The sequence below is a fragment of the Diceros bicornis genome, chromosome X, assembly GCF_020826845.1.
Source record: "Diceros bicornis minor isolate mBicDic1 chromosome X, mDicBic1.mat.cur, whole genome shotgun sequence".
NCBI classification, from domain to species: domain Eukaryota; kingdom Metazoa; phylum Chordata; class Mammalia; order Perissodactyla; family Rhinocerotidae; genus Diceros; species Diceros bicornis.
In genome coordinates this window covers 65,572,627-65,595,889 of record NC_080781.1, presented here as the reverse complement: position 1 = coordinate 65,595,889, position 23,263 = coordinate 65,572,627, and the positions used below count along the sequence as shown (strand labels likewise).

The 23,263-nt window shown below is 35.4% G+C and overlaps 1 protein-coding gene across 5 annotated transcripts in view; it reads left to right on the top strand.

Moving 5' to 3' along the window:
• PHKA1 (phosphorylase kinase regulatory subunit alpha 1) overlaps positions 1–23,263 on the top strand; it is a 127,464-nt gene that overhangs the window by 93,257 nt on the left and 10,944 nt on the right. For 3 of the 5 annotated variants that reach the window (XM_058536192.1, XM_058536193.1, XM_058536190.1), the window contains 7 exons: positions 1,937–2,093; positions 2,559–2,638; positions 3,894–3,972; positions 4,113–4,242; positions 6,629–6,730; positions 7,680–7,795; positions 7,923–7,961. In XM_058536192.1, coding sequence (XP_058392175.1) covers positions 1,937–2,093; positions 2,559–2,638; positions 3,894–3,972; positions 4,113–4,242; positions 6,629–6,730; positions 7,680–7,795; positions 7,923–7,961 — 703 coding nt within the window. The remainder of the gene's footprint in view (positions 1–1,936; positions 2,094–2,558; positions 2,639–3,893; positions 3,973–4,112; positions 4,243–6,628; positions 6,731–7,679; positions 7,796–7,922; positions 7,962–23,263) is intronic. The other 2 variants (XM_058536194.1, XM_058536191.1) reach the window with 1 other exon arrangement.

Genomic DNA, 23,263 nt, shown 5'->3' with positions numbered 1-23,263 from the left:
TAGTATATACAACTGCTCTGTACCTTGCTTTTTTTCATTAAAACTATATATCTTGAAGATCATTGCATATGATTTCCAGTTATCTATTAGTGCATAACAAATCACCCCAAAACTCAGTGGTTTAAAATAAGAAAAACAAAAAGTGTTTAAATTATCTGTCACAGTTCTGGGGCTTGCCTGGGCTCAGCTAGGCGGTTCTCACTTGGGGTCTCATTCAGTTGTGGTCTGACAGTGTCTGGGGCTGAAGACATCATGAGGCTTGTCCACTCATACTTCTGGGGGTTGATACTGGCTATTGGCTGGAACCTCAGCTGGGGCTGTCACCTAGAACATCTACAGACGCTCCACTTCCTCATAGCATGATGTCTAGTTTCCAAGAGTATGTGTCCCAAGAAAGACCAAGTGGAAGCTGCATTGCTTTTTATGACCTAGCCTCAGAAATCATACAGCATCACTTTCACCTTAGTCACAAGCATGCCTGGGTTGAAGGGGAGAGGACACAGACCCTGCCTCTTGATGGGAAAACTGTGGAACTCACATTGTAAGGAGAGCGAGTTAGATGGAACATTGTTTTAGCAATTTTGAAACATACATTCTGCTACAATCTAGATATACATCATATTTTCTTAATAGTTGGATAGCATTCCATTGTTTGAATATACCATAATTTGTTTAACCAGTCTCCTATTGATGGACATTTGGATTATTTCCAGACATACGCTATTACAAACAATGCTGTACCTGATAACATATATCATTTCTTGTGTGTGGAATTTATTCTACAGATATACCAGAAGTGGAATTGCTAGATCAAAGAATATAGGCATTTTTAATATTAATATATATTTCCAAATAGCCCTCCAGAGGGATTGTCCCAATTTTCACTCCCACCAGCAACATATTGAGAGTGCCTATTTTCCCAAAGCCTCACCAATGCAGTGTTATAAAATTTGAGGATTTTTGACTACACGATAGATTAAAAAATGTTATCTTGGTGTAGTGTTAATTTTAATTTTTCTTATTATGAGTGAAATCGAACGCCTTTTCCTATGTTTAAAATCCATCGGTATTTATATTGCCACGTTTTCTTTTGTTGTTTTTTATTTTCTTATCTGTTAGAATTGTTTATATATTAGGGACATTGGCTTATGAATTGCAAGTATTTTTCTCATTTTGTAATTTGTCCTATGACTTTGCTTACAGTGGTTTTTGCAATACGAATTTTATTGTTTTTATGTATATAAATGTATTAATCTTTTCTTTTATCGCTTCTAATATATAGTTCATAGTTAAAAGGTCCTCTTGCCTCCAAAGTTATAAAATAGTTCTCCCATATTTTTTCTAGTACCTTTACATTTAAATCTTTGATACAATGGCAATTTTGGTGTACAGTGTGAGGCATAGATCCAACTTTTTTTTCAGATGGCTACTTAATTGTCCTAACATCATTTAATAAATAATCTACCTTTATCATATATTAAATTATCAATTTCATAGTACTTTATATATCTTTTATAGTACTTCACGGTTGACTTGTGTTGTAGTAATTTTTACAGCAATAATGTATATGTGTCCCTTTAAAAATAAGCACACATCCTTCTTATTTCTTCATTAGTTCCCTAAGTGTAGCATACTTGCAGAACTTTCAATAGTTATATTAAATCTTTGACTTTATTTTCAGCTATATTGAAGCCCATGAAGAGGGTAAAAGAATGCATTTTGTCAAAACACACCTGAAACTAAGACTTATTCTTGTCTAGGTGTTTGGCTTTCAGGGCTATTATTCATATTTTTACAAGGGTTCTTAGTAAATAACATTCATTTCCTAATGAGAAAGACCTATCAAAAACAGGCATATCCATTATAACACTGAAACAAAAGATTGTTGTCAGTGGCTTTACTTAAAATTAATGTAGGCCTGTCTTTAACATTCCAGAGGACCTGACTGGGACACTGGATTGTATCATGAAGGGAGTGCGACAGTCAGAGAGCTGCTTACTGAACTATATGGCAAAGTTGGAGAAATTCGTCACTGGGGCCTGATCCGATACATCTCTGGAATCTTAAGGAAGAAGGTGGAAGCACTCGATGAGGTACTGTAAATTCTTCTTGAATTTATACCAAATCTAAATGGAGATGTGTTTTAAAAATTGGTTTACATAATTATTTTTTGAGGCAACCACAGCCTCTAATTATTTGAGATGTTGTCTTTCCCACATAAAGTTTCTGATATTCAATTAGCCTTTTGTTTGTGAATATCAAATATACAGTACTGAAGCATATAAACTGTAGACTTATAGAGGTGTTATAAACTATAAGAATTCTAAATCTTAAGAATGAATTTACACTAGGCTAAAAAGTCCTACCTCTTAGGAGATAAAAATACCTCATTATTCCTTCCTATAAATCCCTCTTTTCTGAGCTTCATGGTATTTCCTGAGAAAGAGTTTATCATTAAGTTAACGGAGGAGCAAAGGTTTCTAGGCTGAGAAGAGAAATTTTCGTGGAAATCTGAGGTGTTATGGGAAGGATAATGCTGTTATGCTATCTGTTCTTAGGCCTGCACAGACCTTCTCTCCCACCAGAAACATTTGACAGTGGGGCTCCCTCCAGAACCTCGAGAGAAGACCATCTCTGCGTGAGTACAGTTTTTGGTTGGATTTAATCAAGTTTCTCTGAGTCTTTAAGGAGCAATATGGACTGACTGCAGTTCTCTTGCCCTAATCTGTCAATGAATGATAATGACCTATGTGTGTGAGCTTCTGTCATAGATACTCAGTGTGAGAATGTTGATAAGGACAAGGCAGGGGTAAATGAAAGAGAAAACTCACAGGGAGTAGTATTCAAATATATTTTGCTTTCTTGGGGTTTTATTTTGGGTTGTTTTTTTTTTTTACTTTTTGGCTTTCCCAAACCTCTCGTTCAAAAACAAACAAAACAAATTGGGGAACTGGAAATAGCACCCACAAAAAAATCAGCTGTACTCTGGACTTTGTTGCAGGCCTTTCTCCATGGCTTGTAGATAGCTGTTTTCTCCCTGTATCTCTTCACATTTCTGCCCTCTGTGTGTGTCTCTGTATCCAAATTTCCCATTTATATAAGGACACCAGTCAGGTTGGATTAGGGCCCACCTGATATCACTTTAACTTAATTACCTCTGTAAACACCCCATCTTCTTCAAATAAAGTCACACTCTGAGGTGCTAGAGGTTAGGATTTTGACATATAAACTTTGAGGGGACACAGTTCAACCCATAATACCTTGCTCCTGGCTAACATGACCTTTCATAACAAATCAGATCAATTTTGTGACTACTGTGGGCAATCCAAAAGAAGAAAATGGCATGGTCCATACCACATGCCCCCAGAGTGCTTAGTATCAACAGGACAGTCAGAAGTGTGGGAGGAGGTGTGCATACCTGTGTTTGTGTGTGTGTATGTGTGTGTGTGTGTGTGTGTGTGTGTGTGTGTCAACTGATGAAACAAGAAAAGCAATAAATAACGTGTGATTGTAAAGTAATAAAATGGCTTCCAAAAGGCACAGCTTAAATTTAGTTTATTACTTTCTAGCCATAATAGTTACTTGTCAAATATTAAGAATTAACCATGAAAGACTAGTCTGGAAGAACATCATGGGGTGAGTTTAAAATAAAATTTTGAAGGAGAAGGGCAATCCAGGTTTAGAGAGGAGAGAGCAGAGCTCTCCTGAGTTGATATGGACCAGAGTGGTTTGGGGAAGCTGAAACTTTGAAGACTGAAAGAACCAGAATGCTACCAGTATGATGAGATTCTGAGGCAGTGACTTGGACTTGGGAGGACCTTTTTTAGTTTGTCAATATGTTTAGGTTTAAGTAGTTGCAGAATTTTGTCTTTCTTCACTGTCTTCTTCCTCAGACCTCTGCCTTATGAAGTACTAACTCAGCTGATAGATGAAGCCAGTGAGGGGGACATGAGCATTTCAATCCTTACACAGGTGAGCAGAATTATAAAGCCTAATCTGGTGATTGATATGTTAAAGTTTGTTTTCAATTGATCTGGCAATTTCTGAAGACCACAAAATAGGCCTTGTGAGACCTAGGCCATAATTTTTTTCTATAACCATTCCATGCACAGGAAATAATGGTATATCTAGCCATGTATATGCGAACTCAGCCTGGCCTCTTTGCTGAAATGTTTCGACTTCGAATTGGTCTCATCATACAAGTTATGGCGACAGAACTGGCCCACTCCCTTCGATGCTCAGGTATTCAACTTAGTAACTATTTTAGGCAGAATTCACTTTGAATATAGGTCTATTGAGTTTTGAATTAGAAAGGAAAGAAAGCTAAAACATTTTTATCAGTAGCTTAGAAGCTGCATATAACAGTCTTGTTCCCATGTTAGTCAATCTCTATTTATACAAGTCAAAGGACTGATATTATGACACATTATATATTAGTTGTGCAGCTTCAAAATTCCACCTCTTGGGGGCTCTGTACTCCAAATTACATTCCTTCTAACTCCTAGAGTGATCCAGAGCATGCATTGAACTTGAGTGTGACAGACTGGGTTTGATTCTGATTCAGGCAGTGCAGCTTCTGGACACCAGATTGAGTCACCATGTCAGTTTAATTATAGTGTCAGTATTCTGTCTCGTCAACATCAGGATCAAGGAAAGGAAGACAATATTTCTATTTTTTTTTTTTTTGTGAGGGAGATCAGCCCTGAGCTAACATCCATGCTAATCCTCCTCTTTTTGCTGAGGAAGACCAGCTCTGAGCTAACATCTATTGCCAATCCTCCTCCTTTTTTTTCCTTCCCCAAAGCCCCAGTAGATAGTTGTATGTCATAGCTGCACATCCTTCTAGTTGCTGTATGTGGGACGTGGCCTCAGCATGGCTGGAGAAGCGGTGCATCGGTGCACGCCCGGGATCCAAACCCCAGCCGCCGGTAGTGGAGCGTGCGCACTTAACCGCTAAGCCGCTGGGCCGGCCTGACAATATTTCTATTAATATTTATCTGACAGAACTCTTTGAAATTAACTATAGGTATATTTGGCAAGATAACAGTTTTAGTTAGAAGAATAGCTGGGGCCTGTGGAAGCTGTAGCGGAGAATTATATAAAGTATGTGTTGCGGGGGAAGGGACCCCCGTGCCATGACTATTTTTTCCGTTGGTATTGTTTGATTTCAACAAGAATGGCAAAATTATACAGATAGAGATTGCATACAAAGATAAAATCACAGTTGCAAAACTCAATTTTAGCCATTGTTCCAGTTAAATTTCCCCAAAAGGCTTTAAATTGAGCTGTTAACAAGTAGCTAAATTTATTGGTTTGAGTCTCACCTAAATTACATGAAATAATTTATATTTAAATAACCCTTAAAAGGAGAAAGCTAATGATTATTTTATACCTACCATATGCCAGACACTGTGCTTTTTGCTTTATATTTACATACGTTATCTTATTTAATACTTATAACAACTCTGTGGAGAAGGTATTTTTGTCCCGATACCCGAAGGTATTTTTACCGATAAGGAAACTGAAACTTAGAGAGGTTTTATAACTTGCCCAAAGTTACATAGCTAATAAATAGTAGAATTTGAGCCCAAGTCTTCCTGATTCCAAATGATTTCCAGTTCAGCACAATGTTATAGATTATAGAATATATATATATATATATTCTCTATCTATGGTATCAAGGGATGTTTTATGAGGGTCTGATTATTCAATAATAAACCTCAAAGAGGGATAAACCCCCAAACATTCTTCACTTTTCCTTAATTGCCTGTTATGGATCTTGTTTTTTTTTTCTGTGGATTCATCAAAACGATGGCTCTTTATTTCTTATAGGATAAAGTCAAGATCCCTGGGTCTGAAATTCAAGACCCTCAACAGTCTGGCCTCTACTTCCTATTTCAACAATACTTCCCATTAATTTTATCAATCCCCATCCTTGAAGATTGATGTCTCCTCTGATTTCCAAAGCATTTATTGTCTGTACCTCTCATTTAGCACTTAGTATAGCCATGTTTTATTGTTGTTTATCTTGTTTACATGTCCAGTCTCTCCCAAATAGTTGATCAGCCCCTCAAGGTCAAGTACCATGTCATACCTGTTTGTACTAACATTGCTTAAAATCATGACCTACGTGTAGTAAACTCTTCAGTGTCTGATGTTGATGAACAAGTTCAAGTTATCTTCTCAATATTCTTCATAATTTCTTGAATTCATATCTGTTCTCTTTTAAGTCTCTGTATGTCCAAACTGAGAAGTTTTGATTATTTTAGTTCATCTGCATATATATATTCATTGCCTTTCTCTGACTGGCTTCCAGTTCCATTGTTCTCCTTTCATTCTTCCCACCTTCAAATAAAGATTCTACTGAGTACCCTAATGACGTGGAAGGGGAGTAAAGAAGAAATCAAGGACCTGGTTAATCAATAAACTGGATAGTCAGTCCTTATATTATTAAGAATCTATTGCAGTATAATACCTAGGCAGTATGGTGCTAGAAATTTATTTTGTAATTTTGTTCTTCCAATCAAGTGACTCAGAAATTTTAAATGCGAACAGAAATAGAGAAAAAATAGGGCAAATATGGCAGACCATTTAGAAATCCCTCTGTCCTAACATTTCTGCTGACTAGCTGAAGAAGCAACAGATGGTCTGATGAATCTCAGTCCTTCAGCCATGAAGAACCTCCTGCATCACATTCTCAGTGGCAAGGAGTTTGGAGTGGAACGAAGCGGTAAGGTTGAATAACTGCATTTCCATTTCAGAGTGTTTAAGTGTCTCATTGATTTTAAAATGTCTTTATTTTATCAGAGGAACCTTTTCCCCCAAATAAATAGAACCCCAATATATGAAACAGTTAAAAGTAAAGCTGTCTTCTGGAATAAGATTTGGAAACCACTGTATGTCTCTTTTTTTTCCTTCAATGATATATCAACTAAATGGATTACTATCATGTTTCGTTTTTAAGTATTTTATCTATTCCCTTACATTATCATAAGTCTCTACTTTAGGACAACTAACCACTCATATCATCTGAAACTTGCTTCTATTCCAATTGGCAATAATTCAGTAGCACTTATAGTGGGGTGTGTGTGTGTGTGTGTGTGTGTGTGTGTGTATGTGTGTGTGTGTAGCTGCTACAGTACATCTGATGTGTCCTTTCACCTTTAAATTCAAATACATCTAGGGGTCTATCCAACTTAATCTTCCACCTGCATTTATAGTTTGGCAGTGATATTTGGTATCGAGTACCTAAAATATCAGAGCAAATGAAAAGGATTATCTCTCATGCTCAACTTTTAAGCTTAGGATAAATAAATATATAATGTCAGATGGATGGATACCAGACCTTAGAGTGGTAAAAAGTTATAAAGCCGTGCTCCTCAAGCCTTACTGTGCGTAAGAATCACCTGGGGATCTTGCTAAAATGCAGGCTCTGATTCAGTAGGTCTGGAGTGGGGGCCTAAGATTCTGCTAACAAGCTCCTAGGTGATGCTGACATTGCTGGTCTATGGACCACACTTTGAATAGCAAGGCTATAGTTGGTTTTTTGTTTTTTTGTTTTTTGTTTTTGTTTTCAACATAAAAGGAGAACATATATCTAAGTCTTTTAAACATGGTGGAGAAAAAAATTTGAACCTGATTATCTTCTCTCTTTCTCTTTAATCTGCCATGCTATATAGTTCGTCCCACTGATTCAAATGTCAGCCCTGCTATTTCTATCCACGAGATTGGTGCTGTGGGAGCAACCAAAACGGAACGAACTGGGATCATGCAGTTAAAAAGTGAGATAAAGCAGGTAAGACACTACTTGGGAGATTAGCTGAGATATTGTCATGTTTAAGAGCATTCTTTTGGAATCAGACTTTGTTAGGGTCATGTATTTTGTTTCATATCCTGAGTTTAATTTGAGCTTTATTTTTCAGGTGGAATTTCGTAGACTGTCTATCACAACTGAGAGTCAGGTGAAACAACTCTGGATCCTTTAACACAGTTTTAACCTGCCTTTAGTTCTATATAACATGCATGAGCTCATGGCCTTTTTACAAATGATATAACAAGCCACGGAGTGGCTTGTTTGATTCTTCTTTATAGCAATCATTTTGTAGATATCTTTCCTTTTTTCTGGACGAAACTATTTTGCTAATTTTAGGAGGAAAGTAATTTGTTTCTGATAGCAAGAGATTGAAACCCTGAGTTCCTCTTGTTAGGATTAACATGTAATTTGGGAATTAATTTTCGTTATGAAACTAGACTTAGGTTTCTTACTTTTAAGAACAGGTAGTAGAGAGAACACCAGATTAGGTGAGGGCCTTTTTTTTTTTTTAAATCTATTTTCAGGTATTGTCTTGAAATTAGATTTTTATCATTGTCATGATAGAGGTATATGAAAGATATTGTGGACACATAGAAGAAAAACATCTAAATCAGTCTGAGAGTTGTTGGAAGTCACCAAACATCATATGGTAGCCTCTTACTCATTTTTCCCTGCAAATGAGAATAGATGAGTTATTGTGTTATACAAAGAAATAGTTAGCATAAACTTCCATAGCTTCTTTCAAAACTCTGGGAAATCATGTGATTTCAAAGTGTCCAAGTTGAGAAGGTACTGATTTGGTCTCTCCTAGTAGTGCTTTTTATGAAAATTTTTTATTAAAGCTACTCCTCCTACTTTCAAAATAGATTTATGCTAGCTTACAGTATTAAAGTACATCCAGAAAAGGAGAGGTGAAATGGAAATTTTGTTTTTGTTTTGTTTTATTTTGTTTTTTAGGAGTCAGAAACCATTTGGGAAAAAATGAGCCAATGCTTGAAGATTAATTTGAAGTAAACTTAATTTGAGTATATTTATCAGATACCCTTGCAAGGGCAAGAACAGAATGGAATAAGAAAGGGCCTTGTGATAGGAAAATGTTCACTTTACAGATTTTTTCCCAGATAATTTGGGTAATCTGAACATTTTCCTATCTGAAAGGTGAAAGAACTACATTTCATACTGTGAAGACTTAAACTGATGTTGTTGGTAGACAGTCCTTGTTTTGGTTGAGAGTGACTGGCTAAATATTTTATAGTTGTTTATAGTCACACAGTATTACTTACAAGTTATATATTTAGAACTTGAAGTCCATGTTCCCAGCTAGATTAATATGATATTAAGGACTTGTTCTGCCCAGCTATATCATTTAATTCTTTTTTTTACACATCTACTATCTATAGGACTTCAAGAAAGCCAAAATCATTAGGACTGTAATTTAGAAGATTGAGAGCCCTAAATTTTATTTCCATCCTCACCTGCCTGTCTGGTATTTTGTTGTTGTTGTTCTAAGCCCTTTTCTGTACCACTCACCAACGCCCTCTTTTCTGATTATGGAAAAAATATTTTTAAAGATAGCTTTATTTATTTTACCCTTTACCATGACTTCTAGAGTAAGGCTATTTCATCAGCTTTTTTAATGATAACATGCTGGCTATTTACTTGAGCAGACTGTAATTTTACTCTACTAATAACTTTTAAAAACACAAATAATGGTTGCCTTGCCTCATCCCTTTTAAGATTTTATTTTCTCAATATTTTTTCATACTCCAATGGTGGTCATCTCCTGGGTGTAGGTTTGATGTCACTGTCTTTTCTGGTAACTGCTGTCATCTTGTATTGTATACCATTCACAAGTGCTTTGAATATGCTGTTATTTAAATCATGACATATACTGATTGACTGAAAAGAAAAACACAATGAATCAAAAACTAAAATAAGTATAAATCAGTTTCATGTGTGGGAGTGAAATCTTTTCATTACTTTCCCAAAAAGGCAGAGAAGGGGCTTCAACTCCAACCTCTTTTCCATTTCAGAAAACAAAATTCAATTTAATAAGTATTTGTTAAGTATCTGTTTATTCTTTCAATTAATATAATTAATTGCATACCAGCTATGCGCCAGGCGCTCTACTAGACAGCATCAGCATCCCCTGGGAATTTCTTAGAAATGTAAATTCGTGGTCCCCACCCTAGGCCTACTGAATCAGAAAGGCTGGGGTGAGGCCCAGCAATCTGTGTTTTAATAAGCTTTCTAGGTGATTCTGACACACTTTTAAGTTTGAAAACCACTGGGTTACGTATTCTTCTGATTATTAATCCATTTAGTAAATATTAATTGAGTGCCAATTTTATGCCAGGCACTGGAAATACAATAGTGAACAAAACAGGTGTGGTCCTTGCCCTCATGAAGCTTACAGTTTAGGAAAACTGATCTCTGATTAAATTTCCTTGGTTTGAATCAATGATTCATAATGGCCTATGATTTCAGATCTCTTAGGCTGAAGAGATTAAGGCCAGATGACAACCAAACAAAAAATAGAAAACTATTGGAAACAATATTGTTATTTCTTTTGACCTTAACCAAATACCCCGTAATGAATTAGTATAGTAAGACTTGGCCAACTCTGTCATATCCACATTAATAAAGGAGGACAGAGGCTTAGAGACATTCATCTAAAAACTCAAAACTATTGATATTTAGTTTTGGAAAATCATCTGAATACCCTTTGTGGTTTGACCCCACTATCAGCAGGCTACCATCTTGATGGTGGAGACAAAGACAATGAAGATAAATCAAATGGCAGTTCATCTACTTGGTACATCAGTGTGATAGTCACTGGTCAATAGAAATGTCTTGGGATACTTTTCTCTTTTACATAGCAATGGTTGGTGATAATAGGCATTTGGCCCAAATTAAAATGTGAGAAGTTCTTTTCTCAGAAAATATTTCTATTCTTTCTAGTTATGTTTATTTCTGAATCTAAACTGTCAAAGAACCACTTTCCCCACTGTATTTCATCTTTCACTTAGATCAGTTTTTCAAAGATCATTATGTTGTAGCATGTATCATTACTTCATTCCTTTGTATTGCTGAATAATATCTTATTGTATTGATAGCACATTTTATTTATCCGTTCATCGGTTAATGGACATCTGGATTGTTTCTGGTTTTTGGCTATTATGAATAATGCTGCTATGAACCTTCAGGTACAAGTTTTTGTGTGGACATATGTTTTCATTTCTCTTAGATATATATCTAGGAGTGGAAGTGCTGGGTCATTTGGTAACTATGTTTAGCATTCTGAGGAACTGCCAAACTGTTTTCCAAAGGGGCTGCACCATTTTGCATTCCCACTAGCAATGTATGAGATTTTCAATTTCTTCATATCCTCGTCAACCCTTGCTATTGTCCATCTTTTTGATTCTAGCCATTTTAGCGGATGTGACGTGGTATCTCATTGTAATTTTGATTTGCATTTCCCTAATGGCTTATGATATTGAGCATCTTTTCATGTGTCTATTGGCTATTTGTTTATCTTCTTTGGAGAAATGTCCATTCAGATCCTTTGCCAATTTGTTAATTGGGTTGTCTTTTTGTTGAGTTGTAAAGGTTTTTTATATATTCTGGATACAAGTCCCTTCTCAGGTATGTGATTGGCAAATATTTTCAGACCACTATGGGTTGTCTTTTCACTTTCTTTTTTTTTTTCCTTCTAGAGACCATCAAGCACAGAATTTACTTTCTTGATAGTATCATTTGAAGAACAGAAGTTTTAATTTTGATGAAGTCCAATTTATCTATTTTTTCCTTTTAGTGTCACACCTAAGAAGACTTTGCCTAACCCAATGTCACAAGGGTTTATCCCTATTTTTTGTTTTCAGAGTTTTATAGTTTTAGCTCTTATAATTAGGTCTATGATTATGTTTGGAGGTCCCTAATACCACCCCCAGATTTGATGACTCACTAGGAGGACTCACAGCTATAATTTATTATAGCAAAATAATACAAAGCAAAATCAGCAAAGGGAAAAGGTACATTAGACAAAGTCTAGGGAAAACAGGCACCAGAGTTCTCTCCCAGTGGAAGCACACAGGATGCACTTAATTCCCCCTGCAATGAGTCATTTGGTGACATGAGTGATAACATGTATGAAATATTGCCAACCAGGGAAGTTCATTAAAGACTCAGCACCCAGGGTTTTTAGTGGGGGCTGGTCACATAAACAGCCTCTGTCTGGCATGTACCAAAACTCCAGACTCCTAGAGGGAAAGCAAGTGTTCAACATAAACCATAGTGTTTGCACAAACAGTTTAGACACAGCAAGCCACTGTTATCAATTCTAGGAATGGTGGGAACCCTCCCAAAATCCAGGTTTCCAAATGCCAGCCAAGGGCTAATCTTGTAAGCAGGCCTTTCCAAGAATATTACTTCTGGCCTGTTGTGTTAATTCTTTTCTTCACAACAACCCATGTGAACTTAATTTTTGTGTATTTGAGGTAAGGAGGGGTCCAACTTCATTCTTTTGCAGGTAAATATCCAGTTGTCCCAGCATCATTTCTTGAAAAGACTATCTTTCCCCCATTTAGTTTTCTTGGCACCATTGTTGAAAATGAATTGACAAAAATGTAATGTTTTATTTCTAAACTCCCAATTCTATTTCACTGATCTACATACCTAGCCTATGCCTATATGAGACGGTCTTGACTATTGTAGCTTTGTAATAAGTTTTGAAATTGAGAATTGTGAGTTCTGCCAACTTTGGTCTTCTTTTTAAAGATTGCATTAGCTATCATGGGTCCCTTGAATTTCCATATGAATGTTAGGATAAGCTTGTCAGTTTCTGCAGAGACTCCAGTTGGGATTTTGATGAAGACTGTGTTCAATCTGTAGATCAGTTTTGAGAGTATTGCCATCTTAACAATGTTAAGCCTTCTGATCTGTGAACATAGCATTTCTTTCAATTTATTTAGGTCTTTAATTTCTTTCAACATGTTTTGTAGTTTTCAAAGTATATGTTTTACACTTATTTCATTAAATTTATTCTTAAGTATTTTATTCTTTTTGATGCTATTTTTTATTGAGATAACATTGATTTATAACATTGTATAAATTTCAGGTGTACATCATTATATTTCGACTTCCGTATAGACTGCATCGTCTTCACCACCAAAAGTCTAGTTGCCATCCGTCACCATACACATGTGCCCCTTTACCCCTTTGGCCCTCCCCCCACTCCCTTCCCCGCTGGTAACCACCAATCTGTTCTCTGTATCTATGTGTTTGCTTGTTTGTTTGATGCTTTAAATGGAATTGTTTTCTTAATTTCATTGTCAAATTTTTGAGTGCTACTGTTTAGAAATACAATTGATTTTTGTATATTGATCTTATATCATGCAACTTTACTGAACTCATTTGTTCTAATTGTTTTTTAGTGAATTCCTTATGTACAAGATTATGTGATCTGAAAATAGAGATAATTTTATTTCTTCCTTTCCACTCTGGATGACTTTTAATTCTTTTCTTGTTTAATAGCCCTAAGTAGAACCTCCAGTACGATGCTGAATAGAAGTAGCAAGAGTAAACGTCTCTGTCTTGTTCTGATCTTAGGAGGAAAAACATTCAGTCTTCAACCATTCATTGTGATGTCAACTGTGGGTTTTTTGTAGGTACCCTTTATTAGATTGAGGAAGTTCCCCTCTGTTCTTAGTTTGTTAAGTATTTTTATCATGAAAGGATGTTAGATTTTATTAAATGTTTTTCTGCATCTATTAGGATGATGTGGTTTTTATCCTTTATTCTATTGATAATGGTGTATTATGTTAATTGATTTCCAAATATTAAAACAACCTTGAATTCCTGTAATAAATCCTAACTTCATCATGATGCATAATCGTTTTTATGTGTTACTGAATTTGGTTTGCTAGTACTTTGTTGAGGAGTTTTGTACCTGTGTTCATAAGGGATATTGATCTGTAATTTTCTTGTGACGTCTTTGTCTGATTTTGGTATAAGAGTAATACTGGCCTCAAAGAATGAGTTGGGAAGTTCCTTCCTCTTCTTTTTTGGAAGAGTTTGTGAAGAACTGATTCTAATTCTTCTTTAAATGTTTGGTAGAATTAACCAGTAAAGCCATCTGTGCCTGACCTTTTCTTTGTGGGAAGTTTTGTAATTACTAATTTGATATCTTTGTTATAGGTCTATTCGGATTTTGTGTTTCTTCTTGAGTCAGTTTGAGTAATTTGTGTCTTTCTAGGAATTTGTCCATTTCATCTAAGATAAGTAATTTGTTGTCATATGGCTGCCGATGGTATAACCTTATAATCCTTTTTATTTCTTTAAGGTCAGAAGTGATGTCCCCTCTTTCTATCCAGATTTTAATACACTGAGTCTTTCCTCTTTGTTTTTGTTGTTTTTTTCTTTGGTCCGTCTAGCTAAATATTTCTCAGTTTTGTTGATATTTATTGTCAGAGAAACAAATTTTGGTTTCATTGGTTTTCTCTATTGCTTTCCTATTCTCTATTTTATTTCTGTCTCCTCTAATCTTTATTATTTTCTTCCTTCTTCTTTTCCGTTTAGTTTGCTCTTCTTTTTTTCATTGTCTTAAGGTGGAAGGTTTGGTTATTGATTTGAGATCTTTTTTCTTTTTCTTTTTATTTGCTGAGGAAGATTTTCCCTGAGCTAACATGCACTGCCAATCTTCCTCTTTTTTTTTTGTATGTGAGCCACCGCCACAGCATGGCCACTGACAGACGAGTGGTGTCCACGCCCAGGATTTGAATCTGGGCCTCCAAAGCAGAGAGTGTGAAACTTAACCACTAGGCCACCGGGGCTGGCCCAATCTTTTTTCTTTTGTAATACAAGCATTAAATTTATCTTTAAGCACTGTTTTAGCTGCATCCCCTAAGTTTTGGTATGTTGTGTTTTCATTTTCATTCATCTCAGAGTGTTTTCTAATTTTCCTTGTGATTTCTTCCTTAACCCACTGGTTATTTAGGGGTGTGTTGTCTAGTTTCTACATATTTGTAAATTTCCCAAATTTCCTTCTGTTATTGATTTCTAATTTAATTTCATTATAGTCAGAGAACACACTTTATGTGATTTCAATTCTTTTAAATTGATTGAGGCTTATGTTATAGTCCATGAGAGCAACAAACTAAGCCATAGACAGCTAGGAGTTTAACAGAGATAACCAGGGAAAGAGGTAAGACCTCCCAGGTCATCAGTATTTTTATGGCTCTTCTTATGTATCACTACTGCTTTCTAAAAAGATTTTACCAGTTTACATTGCTGCTAGCTACTCATAAGTCTGCTAGCTTCATTGTAACCTCTTGGGTGTTACACTTAATTTGTGGTTTATAATTCTGCAGAGTATGTTTATTATTCACTGTGCTATATAATACTTTACAGAGGAACAGAGATAATTCCTTTTTTGACTTAAACAACAGAAATTTATTCCTTGTAGTTCTGAAGGCAGGGAAGTCCAAGATCAAGGTCTGAAGGTTTGGTTTCTGGTGAGGTTGCTTTTCTTGGATTGCAGACAGCTGCCTTCTCTCTGTAGCCTCACACAGTGGAGAAGGAGAAAGAGTGTGTATGCATGGGTGAGCAAGCAAACTCTGGTCTCTCTTCCTCTTTTTTTTATTGAGGTAACATTGGTTTATAACATTATATAAATTTCAGGTGTACATCATTATATTTCGATTTCTGTGTACACCACATCATGTTCACCACCAAAAGTCTAGTTTCCATCCATCACCATACAAATGTCCCTTTTACCGTTTTACCCTCCCCACTGCTAACCACCAGTCCGTTCTCTGTATCTGTGTTTGTTGTCATTGTTTTTTTTATCTTCCACATCTGAGTGAAATCATATGGTATTTGTCTTTCTCCATCTGACTTATTTTGCTTAGCATGATACCCTCGAGGTCCATCCATGTTGTTGCATATGGCAAGATTTCATCTCTTTTATGACTCAGCAATATTCCATTTTATATATATATACACACCATATCTTCTTTATCCATTCATCTGTTGATGGGCAGTTAGGTTGTTTTCAAGTCTTGGCTATTGTAAATAATGCTGCAGTGAATGTAGAGGTGCATATATCTTTTCAAATTAGTGCTTTTGTGTTCTTTGGATATATAGCTGGATCATATGGCAGTTCTATTTTTAATTTTTGGAGGTATCCCCATACTGTTTTCCATAGTGGCTGCACCAATTTACATTCCCACCAGTAGTATACAAGGGTTCCCTTTTCTCCAAATCCTCTCCAAACACTTGTTACTTCTTATCTTGTTAATTATAGCCATTCTGAGTGGTGTGAAGTGATATCTCATTGTGATTTTGATTTGCATTTCCCTAATAATTAGTGATGTTGAACATCTTTTCATGTGCCTGTTGGCCATCTGTATATCTTCTTTGGACAAATGTCTATTCAGATCCTTCATCCATTTTTTAATCAGGTTGTTTGTTTTACTGTTGTTGAGTTATATGAGTTCTTTATGTATTTTGCATATTAACCTCTTATTGGATATATTATTTGCAAATATCTTCTCCCAGTCAGTAGGTTGTCTTTTAATTTTGTTGATGGTTTTCTTTGCTGTGCAAAAGCATTTTAGTTTGATTTAGTCCCATTGGTTTAGTTTTGCTTTTGTTTCCCTTGCCAGAGTAGACATATCCAAAAAGATATTGCTAAGATCGATGTCAAAGAGCATACTGCTTATGTTTTCTTCCAGGAGTTTCATGGTTTCAGGTCTTACATTCAAGTCTTTAACCCATTTTGAGTTAATTTTTGTGTATGGTGTAAGATAGTGGTCTAGTCACACTCTTTTGCATGTGGCTGTTGAGTTTTCCCAGCACAATTTCTTGAAGAGACTTTCCTTTCTCCATTGTATGTTCTTGGCTCCTTTGTCAAAAATTAGCTGTTCATAGATGGGTGGGTTTATTTTTGGGCTCTCAATTCTGTTCCACTGATCTGTGTGTCTGTTTTTCTGCCAGTACCATGCTGTTTTGATTACTATTGCTTTGCAGTATAGTTTGAAATCGAGGAGTGTGACACCTTCGGCTTTGTTCTTTTTTCTCAGGATTACTTTGGCTATTTGGGGTCTTTTGTTGTTCCACGTAAATTTTAGGATTCTTTGTTCTATTTCCATGAAAACTGTCATTGAGATTTTGATAGAGATTGCATTGAATCTGTAGATTGCTGTAGGCAATATGGACATTTTAACTATGTTAATTCTTCCAATCCATGAGCATAGATTATCTTTCCATTTCTTTCTGTCTTCGATTTCTTTCAACAATGTCTTAGAGTTTTCACTGTACGGGTCTTTCACCTCCTTGGTTAAATTTTTCCTAGATATTTTATTCTTTTTGATGAAATTGTAAATGGAATTGTTTTCTTAATTTCTCTTTCTGATAGTTCATTATTAGTGTATAGAAATGCCAGAGCTTTCTGTATATTGATTTTGTATCTTGCAACTTTACTGTATTTGTTTGTTGTTCCTAATAGTTTTTTGGTGGATTCTTTAGGATTTTCTATGTATAAAATCATGTCATCCACAAATAGTGAGTTTTACTTCTTCTTTTCCAATTTGGATCCCTTTTATTTCTTTTTCTTGCCTGATTACTCTGGCTAGGACTTTGAATACTTTGTTGCATAGGAGTGGCAAGAGTAGGCATCCTTGTCTTGTTCCTGTTCGTAGAGGGATACCTTTCAGTTTGTCACTGTTAGGTATAATATTAGCTGTGGGTTTGTCATATATGGCCTTTATTATGTTGAGGTAATGTCCTTCTATACCCATGTTATTCAGAATTTTTGTCATAAATGGATGCTGAATCTTGTCAAATGCTTTTTCTGAATCTATTGAGATGATCATATGATTTTTTTTAATTTTTGTTTATTGCAGTAACATTGCTTTATAACATTGTATAAATTTAAGGTGTACATCGTTATACTTCTATTTCTGCATAGATTACATCATGTTCACCACTCAAATACCAATTACAACCCATCACCACACACGTGCCGAATTATCCCTTTTGCCCTCCTCCCTCCCCTCGGCCCTCTGGTAACCACCAATCCAATCTCAGTCTCTATGTGTTTGTTTATTATTGTTATTATCTACTACTTAATGAAGGAAATCATACGGTATTTGACCTTCTCCCTCTGACTTATTTCACTTTACATAATACCCTCAATGTCCATCCATGTTGTCACAAATGGCTGGATTTCATCGTTTATTATGGCTGAGTAGTATTCCATTGTGTATATATACCACATCTTCTTTATCCATTCATCCCTTGATGGACACTTGTGTTGCTTCCAAGTCTTGGCTGTTGTGAATAACACTGCAATGAACACAGGGGTGCATGTATGTTTACACATTGGTGTTTTCAAGTTCTTTGGATCGATACCCAGCAGTGGGATAACTGGATCATAAGCTAGTTCTATCCTTGATTTTTTGAGGACTCTCCATACTGTTTTCCATAGTTGCTGCACCAGTTTGCACTCCCACCAGCAGTGTATGAGAGTTCCCTTCTCTCCACATCCTCTCCAACACATGTTGTTTCCTGTCTTGTTAATTACAGCCATTCTGACGGGCGTGAGGTGATATCTCATCGTAGTTTTGATTTGCATTTCCCTGACAGTTAATGATTTTGAACATCTTTTCATGTGTCTGTTGGTCATCTGTATATCTTCTTTGGAGAAATGTCTGTTCAGGTCTTTTGCCCATTTTTTAATTGGGTTGTTAGTTTTTTTGTTGTTGAGATGCATGAGTTCTTTATATGTTTTGGAGATTAAGCCCTTATCAGATGTATAGTTTGCAAATATCTTCTCCCAATTGTTAGGTTGTCTTTTCGTTTTGTTGATGGTTTCCTTTGCTGTGCAGAAGCTTTTTAGTTTGATGTAGTCCCATTTGTTTATTTTTTCTATTGTTTCTCTTGACTGGTCAGACATGGTGCTTGAAAATATGTTGCTAAGACCGATGTCGAAGAGCGTACTGCCTATGTTTTCTTCTAGAAGTTTCATAGTTTCAGGTCTTACATTCAAGTCTTTAATCTATTTTGAGTTAATTTTTGTGTATGGTGTAAGGTAAAGGTCTACTTTAATTTTTTTGCACGTGGCTATCCAGTTTTCCAAACACCATTTGTTGAAGAGACTTTCTTTTCTCCATTGTATGTTCTTGGCTCCTTTGTCAAAGATTAGCTGTCCATAGATGTGTGGGTTTATTTCTGGGCTTTCGATTCTATTCCATTGACCTGTGTGTCTGTTTTTGTGCCAGTACCATGCTGTTTTGGTTACTCTAGCTTTGTAGTATATTTTGAAATCAAGGAGTGTGATACTTCCAGCTTTGTTCTTTTTTCTCAGGATTCCTTTACCTATTCGGGGTCTTTTGTTGTTCTATATAAATTTTAGGATTCTTTGTTCTATTTCTGTGAAAAGTGTTGTTGGAACTTTGATAGGGATTGCTTTGAATCTATAGATTGCTTTAGGAAGTATGGACATCTTAACTATGTTAATTCTTCCAATCCAAGAGCACGGAATATCTTTCCATTTCTTTGTCTCTTCTTCAATTTCTTTCAGCAATGTTTTATAGTTTTCCGTGTACAGATCTTTCACCTCTTTGGTTAAGTTTATTCCTAGGTATTTTATTCTTTTTGTTGCAATTGTAAATGGGGTTGTATTCTTAATTTCTCTTTCTACTACTTGGTTGTTAGTGTATAGAAATGCAACTGATTTTTGTATGTTGCTTTTGTATCCTGCAACTTTACTGTATTCGTTTATTACTTCTAAAAGTTTTTTGGATGATTCTTTAGGGTTTTCTATATATAAAATCATATCATCTGCAAATAGTGACAGTTTCACTTCTTCCTTTCCAATTTGGATCCCTTTTATTTCTTTCTCTTGCCTGATTGCTCTGGCTAGGACTTCCAGTACTATGTTAAATAGGAGTGGTGACAGTGGGCATCCTTGTCTGGTTCCTGTTCTTAGAGGGATGGGTTTCAGTTTTTCACCAGTGAGGATGATGTTAGCTGTGGGTTTGTCATATATGGCCTTTATTATCTTGAGGTACTTTCCTTCTATACCCATTTTATTCAGAGTTTTTATCATAAATGGATGCTGTATCTTGTCAAATGCTTTCTCTGCATCTATTGAGATGATCATGTGATTTTTATTCTTCATTTTATTAATGTGGTGTATTACGTTGATTGATTTGCGAATGTTGAACCATCCCTGCATACCTGGAATAAATCCCACTTGATCGTGGTGTATAATCGTTTTAACATATTGTTGTATGCGATTTGCTAGTATTTTGTTGAGGATTTTTGCATCGATGTTCATCAGTGATATTGGCCTGTAATTTTCTTTTTTTGTGTGTTATCCTTGTCTGGTTTTGGTATCAGGGTAATGTCGGCTTCATAGAATGAGTTAGGGAGCTTCCCCCCTTCCTCAATTTTTTGGAAGAGTTTGAGAAGGATAGGTATTAAGTCTTCTTTGAATCTTTGGTAGAATTCACCAGGGAAGCCATCTGGTCCTGGACTTTTATTTTTGGGGAGGTGTTTGATTACTGTTTCGAATCTCTTACTGGTGATTGGTCTATTCAACTTCTCTACTTCTTCTTGATCCAGTTTTGGAAGGTTGTATGATTCTAAGAATTTATCCATTTCTTCCAGATTGTCGTATTGGTTGGCATATAGCTTTTCATAGTATTCTCTTATAATCTTTGTATTTCTGAGGTGTCTGTTGTAACTTCTCCTCTTTCATTTCTGATTTTACTTATTTGTGCCTTCTCTCTTTTTTTCTTGGTGAGTCTAGCTAAAGGTTTGTCAATTTTGTTTATCTTTTCAAAGAACCAGCTCTTGGTTTTATTAATTTTTTCTATTATTTTTTTAGTCTCTATTTCATTTATTTCTGCTCTGATTTTTATTATTTCCCTTCTTCTACTGATTTGGGGCTTTGTTTGTTCTTCTTTTTCCAGTTCCTTTAGGTGCATTGTTAGATTGTTTATTTGAGATTTTTCTTGTTTGTTGAGATAGGCCTGTATTGCTATAAACTTCCCTCTCAGAACCGCTTTCGCTGTATCCCATAAATTCTGGCATGTCGTATTTTCATTTTCATTTGTCTCCAGGTATTTTTTGATTTCTTCGTTGACCCAGTCGTTGTTCAGTAGCATTTTGTTTTAATCTCCACGTATTTGTGGCTTTTCTGATTTTCTTCCTATAGTTGATTTCCAGTTTCATAGCGTTGTGGTCAGAAAAGATGCTTGGTATTATTTCAGTCTTCTTAAATTTATGGAGACTTGTTTGATCATATGATTTTTATTCTTCATTTTGTTAAAGTAGTGTATCTTGTTGGTTGATTTTCAGATTTTGAACCATCCTGGCATCCCTGGAATAAATCCTGCTTGATCATGTTGTATGATCCTTTTAATGTATTGTTGTATTCGTTTTGCTAATTTTTTGTTGATGATTTTTGCATCTATGTTCATCAGCGATATTGGCCTGTAATTTTCTGTTTTTGTGTTGTCCTTGTCTGGTTTTGGTATCAGGGTAATGTTGGCCTTGTAAAATGAGTTAGGAAATGTGCCCTCCTCTTCAATTTTTTGGAAGAGTTTGAGAACAATAGGTATTAAATCTTCTTTGAATGTTTGGTAGAATTCACCAGAGAAGTCATCTGGTCCTGGACTTTTGTTTTGGGGGAGGTTTTTGATTACTGTTTCAATCTCCTTACTTATGATTGGTGTATTCAGATTCTCTATTTCTTCTTGATTCAGTTTTGGGAGGTTTTATGATTCTAAGAATTTATCCATTTCCTGTAGGTGTCCCATTTTTTTGCCATATAGCTTTTCATAGTATCCTTATAATCTTTTGTATTTCTGTAGTATCCATTGTAATTTCTGCCCTTTCATTTCTGATTTTATTTATTTGAGTCTTCTCTCTTTTTTTCTTAGTGATTCTAGATAAATTTTGTCAATTTTCTTTTTCTTTTCAGAGAACCAGCTTTTAGTTTTATTGATCTTTTTTACTGTCTTTTTAGTCTCTATTTCATTTATTTCCACTCTGATTTTTATTATTTCCCTCCTACTAACTTTGGGTTTCATTCGTTCTTCTTTTTCTAGTTCATTTATGTATAGTATTAGATTGTTTATTTGAGGTTTTTCTTGTTTTTTCAGGGAAGAATATTGCTATAAACTTCCCTCTTAGTACCACTCTTGTTGTAATCCCATAGATTTTGGTATGTTGTGTTTAAATTTTCATTTGTCTCCAGGTAGTTTTTGGTTTCTCCTTTGATTTTTTTGTTAATCTAATTGTTGCTCAGTAGCATGTTGTTTAGTCTCTACATGTTTGTGACTTTTCCAGCTTTCTTTTTGTAGTTGACTTCTAGTTTCATACCACTGTGGTTGGAACAGATGCTTAGTATGATTTCAGTCTTCTTAAATTTATTGAGACTTGTTTTGTTTCCCAACATATGATCTGTCTTTGAGAATGTTCCATGTGCATTTGAGAAGAATGTGTATTCTGCTGCTTTGGGATAGAATGTTCTATTTGTGTCTATTAAGTCCATATGGTCTGTTGTTTGATTTAAGACTGATGTTTTCTTGTTGACTTTCTGTCTGGATGACCTATCCACTGATGTAAGGGGAATATTAAACTCCCCTACTAGTATTGTGTTGCTGTTAATTTCTCCCTTTAGGTCTGTTAACAATTGCTTTTTATACTTTGGTGTTCTTTATGTTAGGTGCATATATATTAATAAATGTTATGTCTTCTTTATCATTATATAATGTCCATCTTTGTCTCTTGTTACTTTCTTTGGCCTGAAGTCCATTTTGTCTGATATGAGTTTGGCTATATCCACTTTCTTTTGGTTGCCATTTGCTTGGAGTATCATCGTCCATCACTTCACTTTGAGCCTATGTTTGTCTTTAGAGCTGAGATGGGTCTCCTGGAGGCAGCATATTGTTGGGTCTTGTTTTTTAATCCATCCATCTGCTCTGTGTCTTTTGATTGGTGAATTTAACCCATTTATATTTAATTATTGATATATGAGGGCTTAATACTGCCATTATATCTTTCTACTTCCATGGTTTCTTTTTCCTTGTGTTTCTATCTGTGATTTCCGTTTGGTGGTTTTCTATGATACTTTTCTGAGTTTCCTCTTTTTTTATGTTTTGTGACTCTGCTCTGAATTTTTGTTTTGTGGTTACCATAAGGTTTGTATAAAAGGTCTCATAGATAAGATAGATAGTACTTTTTCTGCTGATAGCATCTTCTCTTCATTTGTCTATGCAGGTTCTATCCTTTTCCTCTTCCTCTTCTATGTTTTGGCTGTGACAGATTATCCTTTTTTGTATTGTGAGTTTGTTACCAAATTGAAGTGGTTATAGATATATTTAATGCTTTCTTTCTCTTTAACTTTTATGTTATAATTAAATGTTTACTAACCTATTC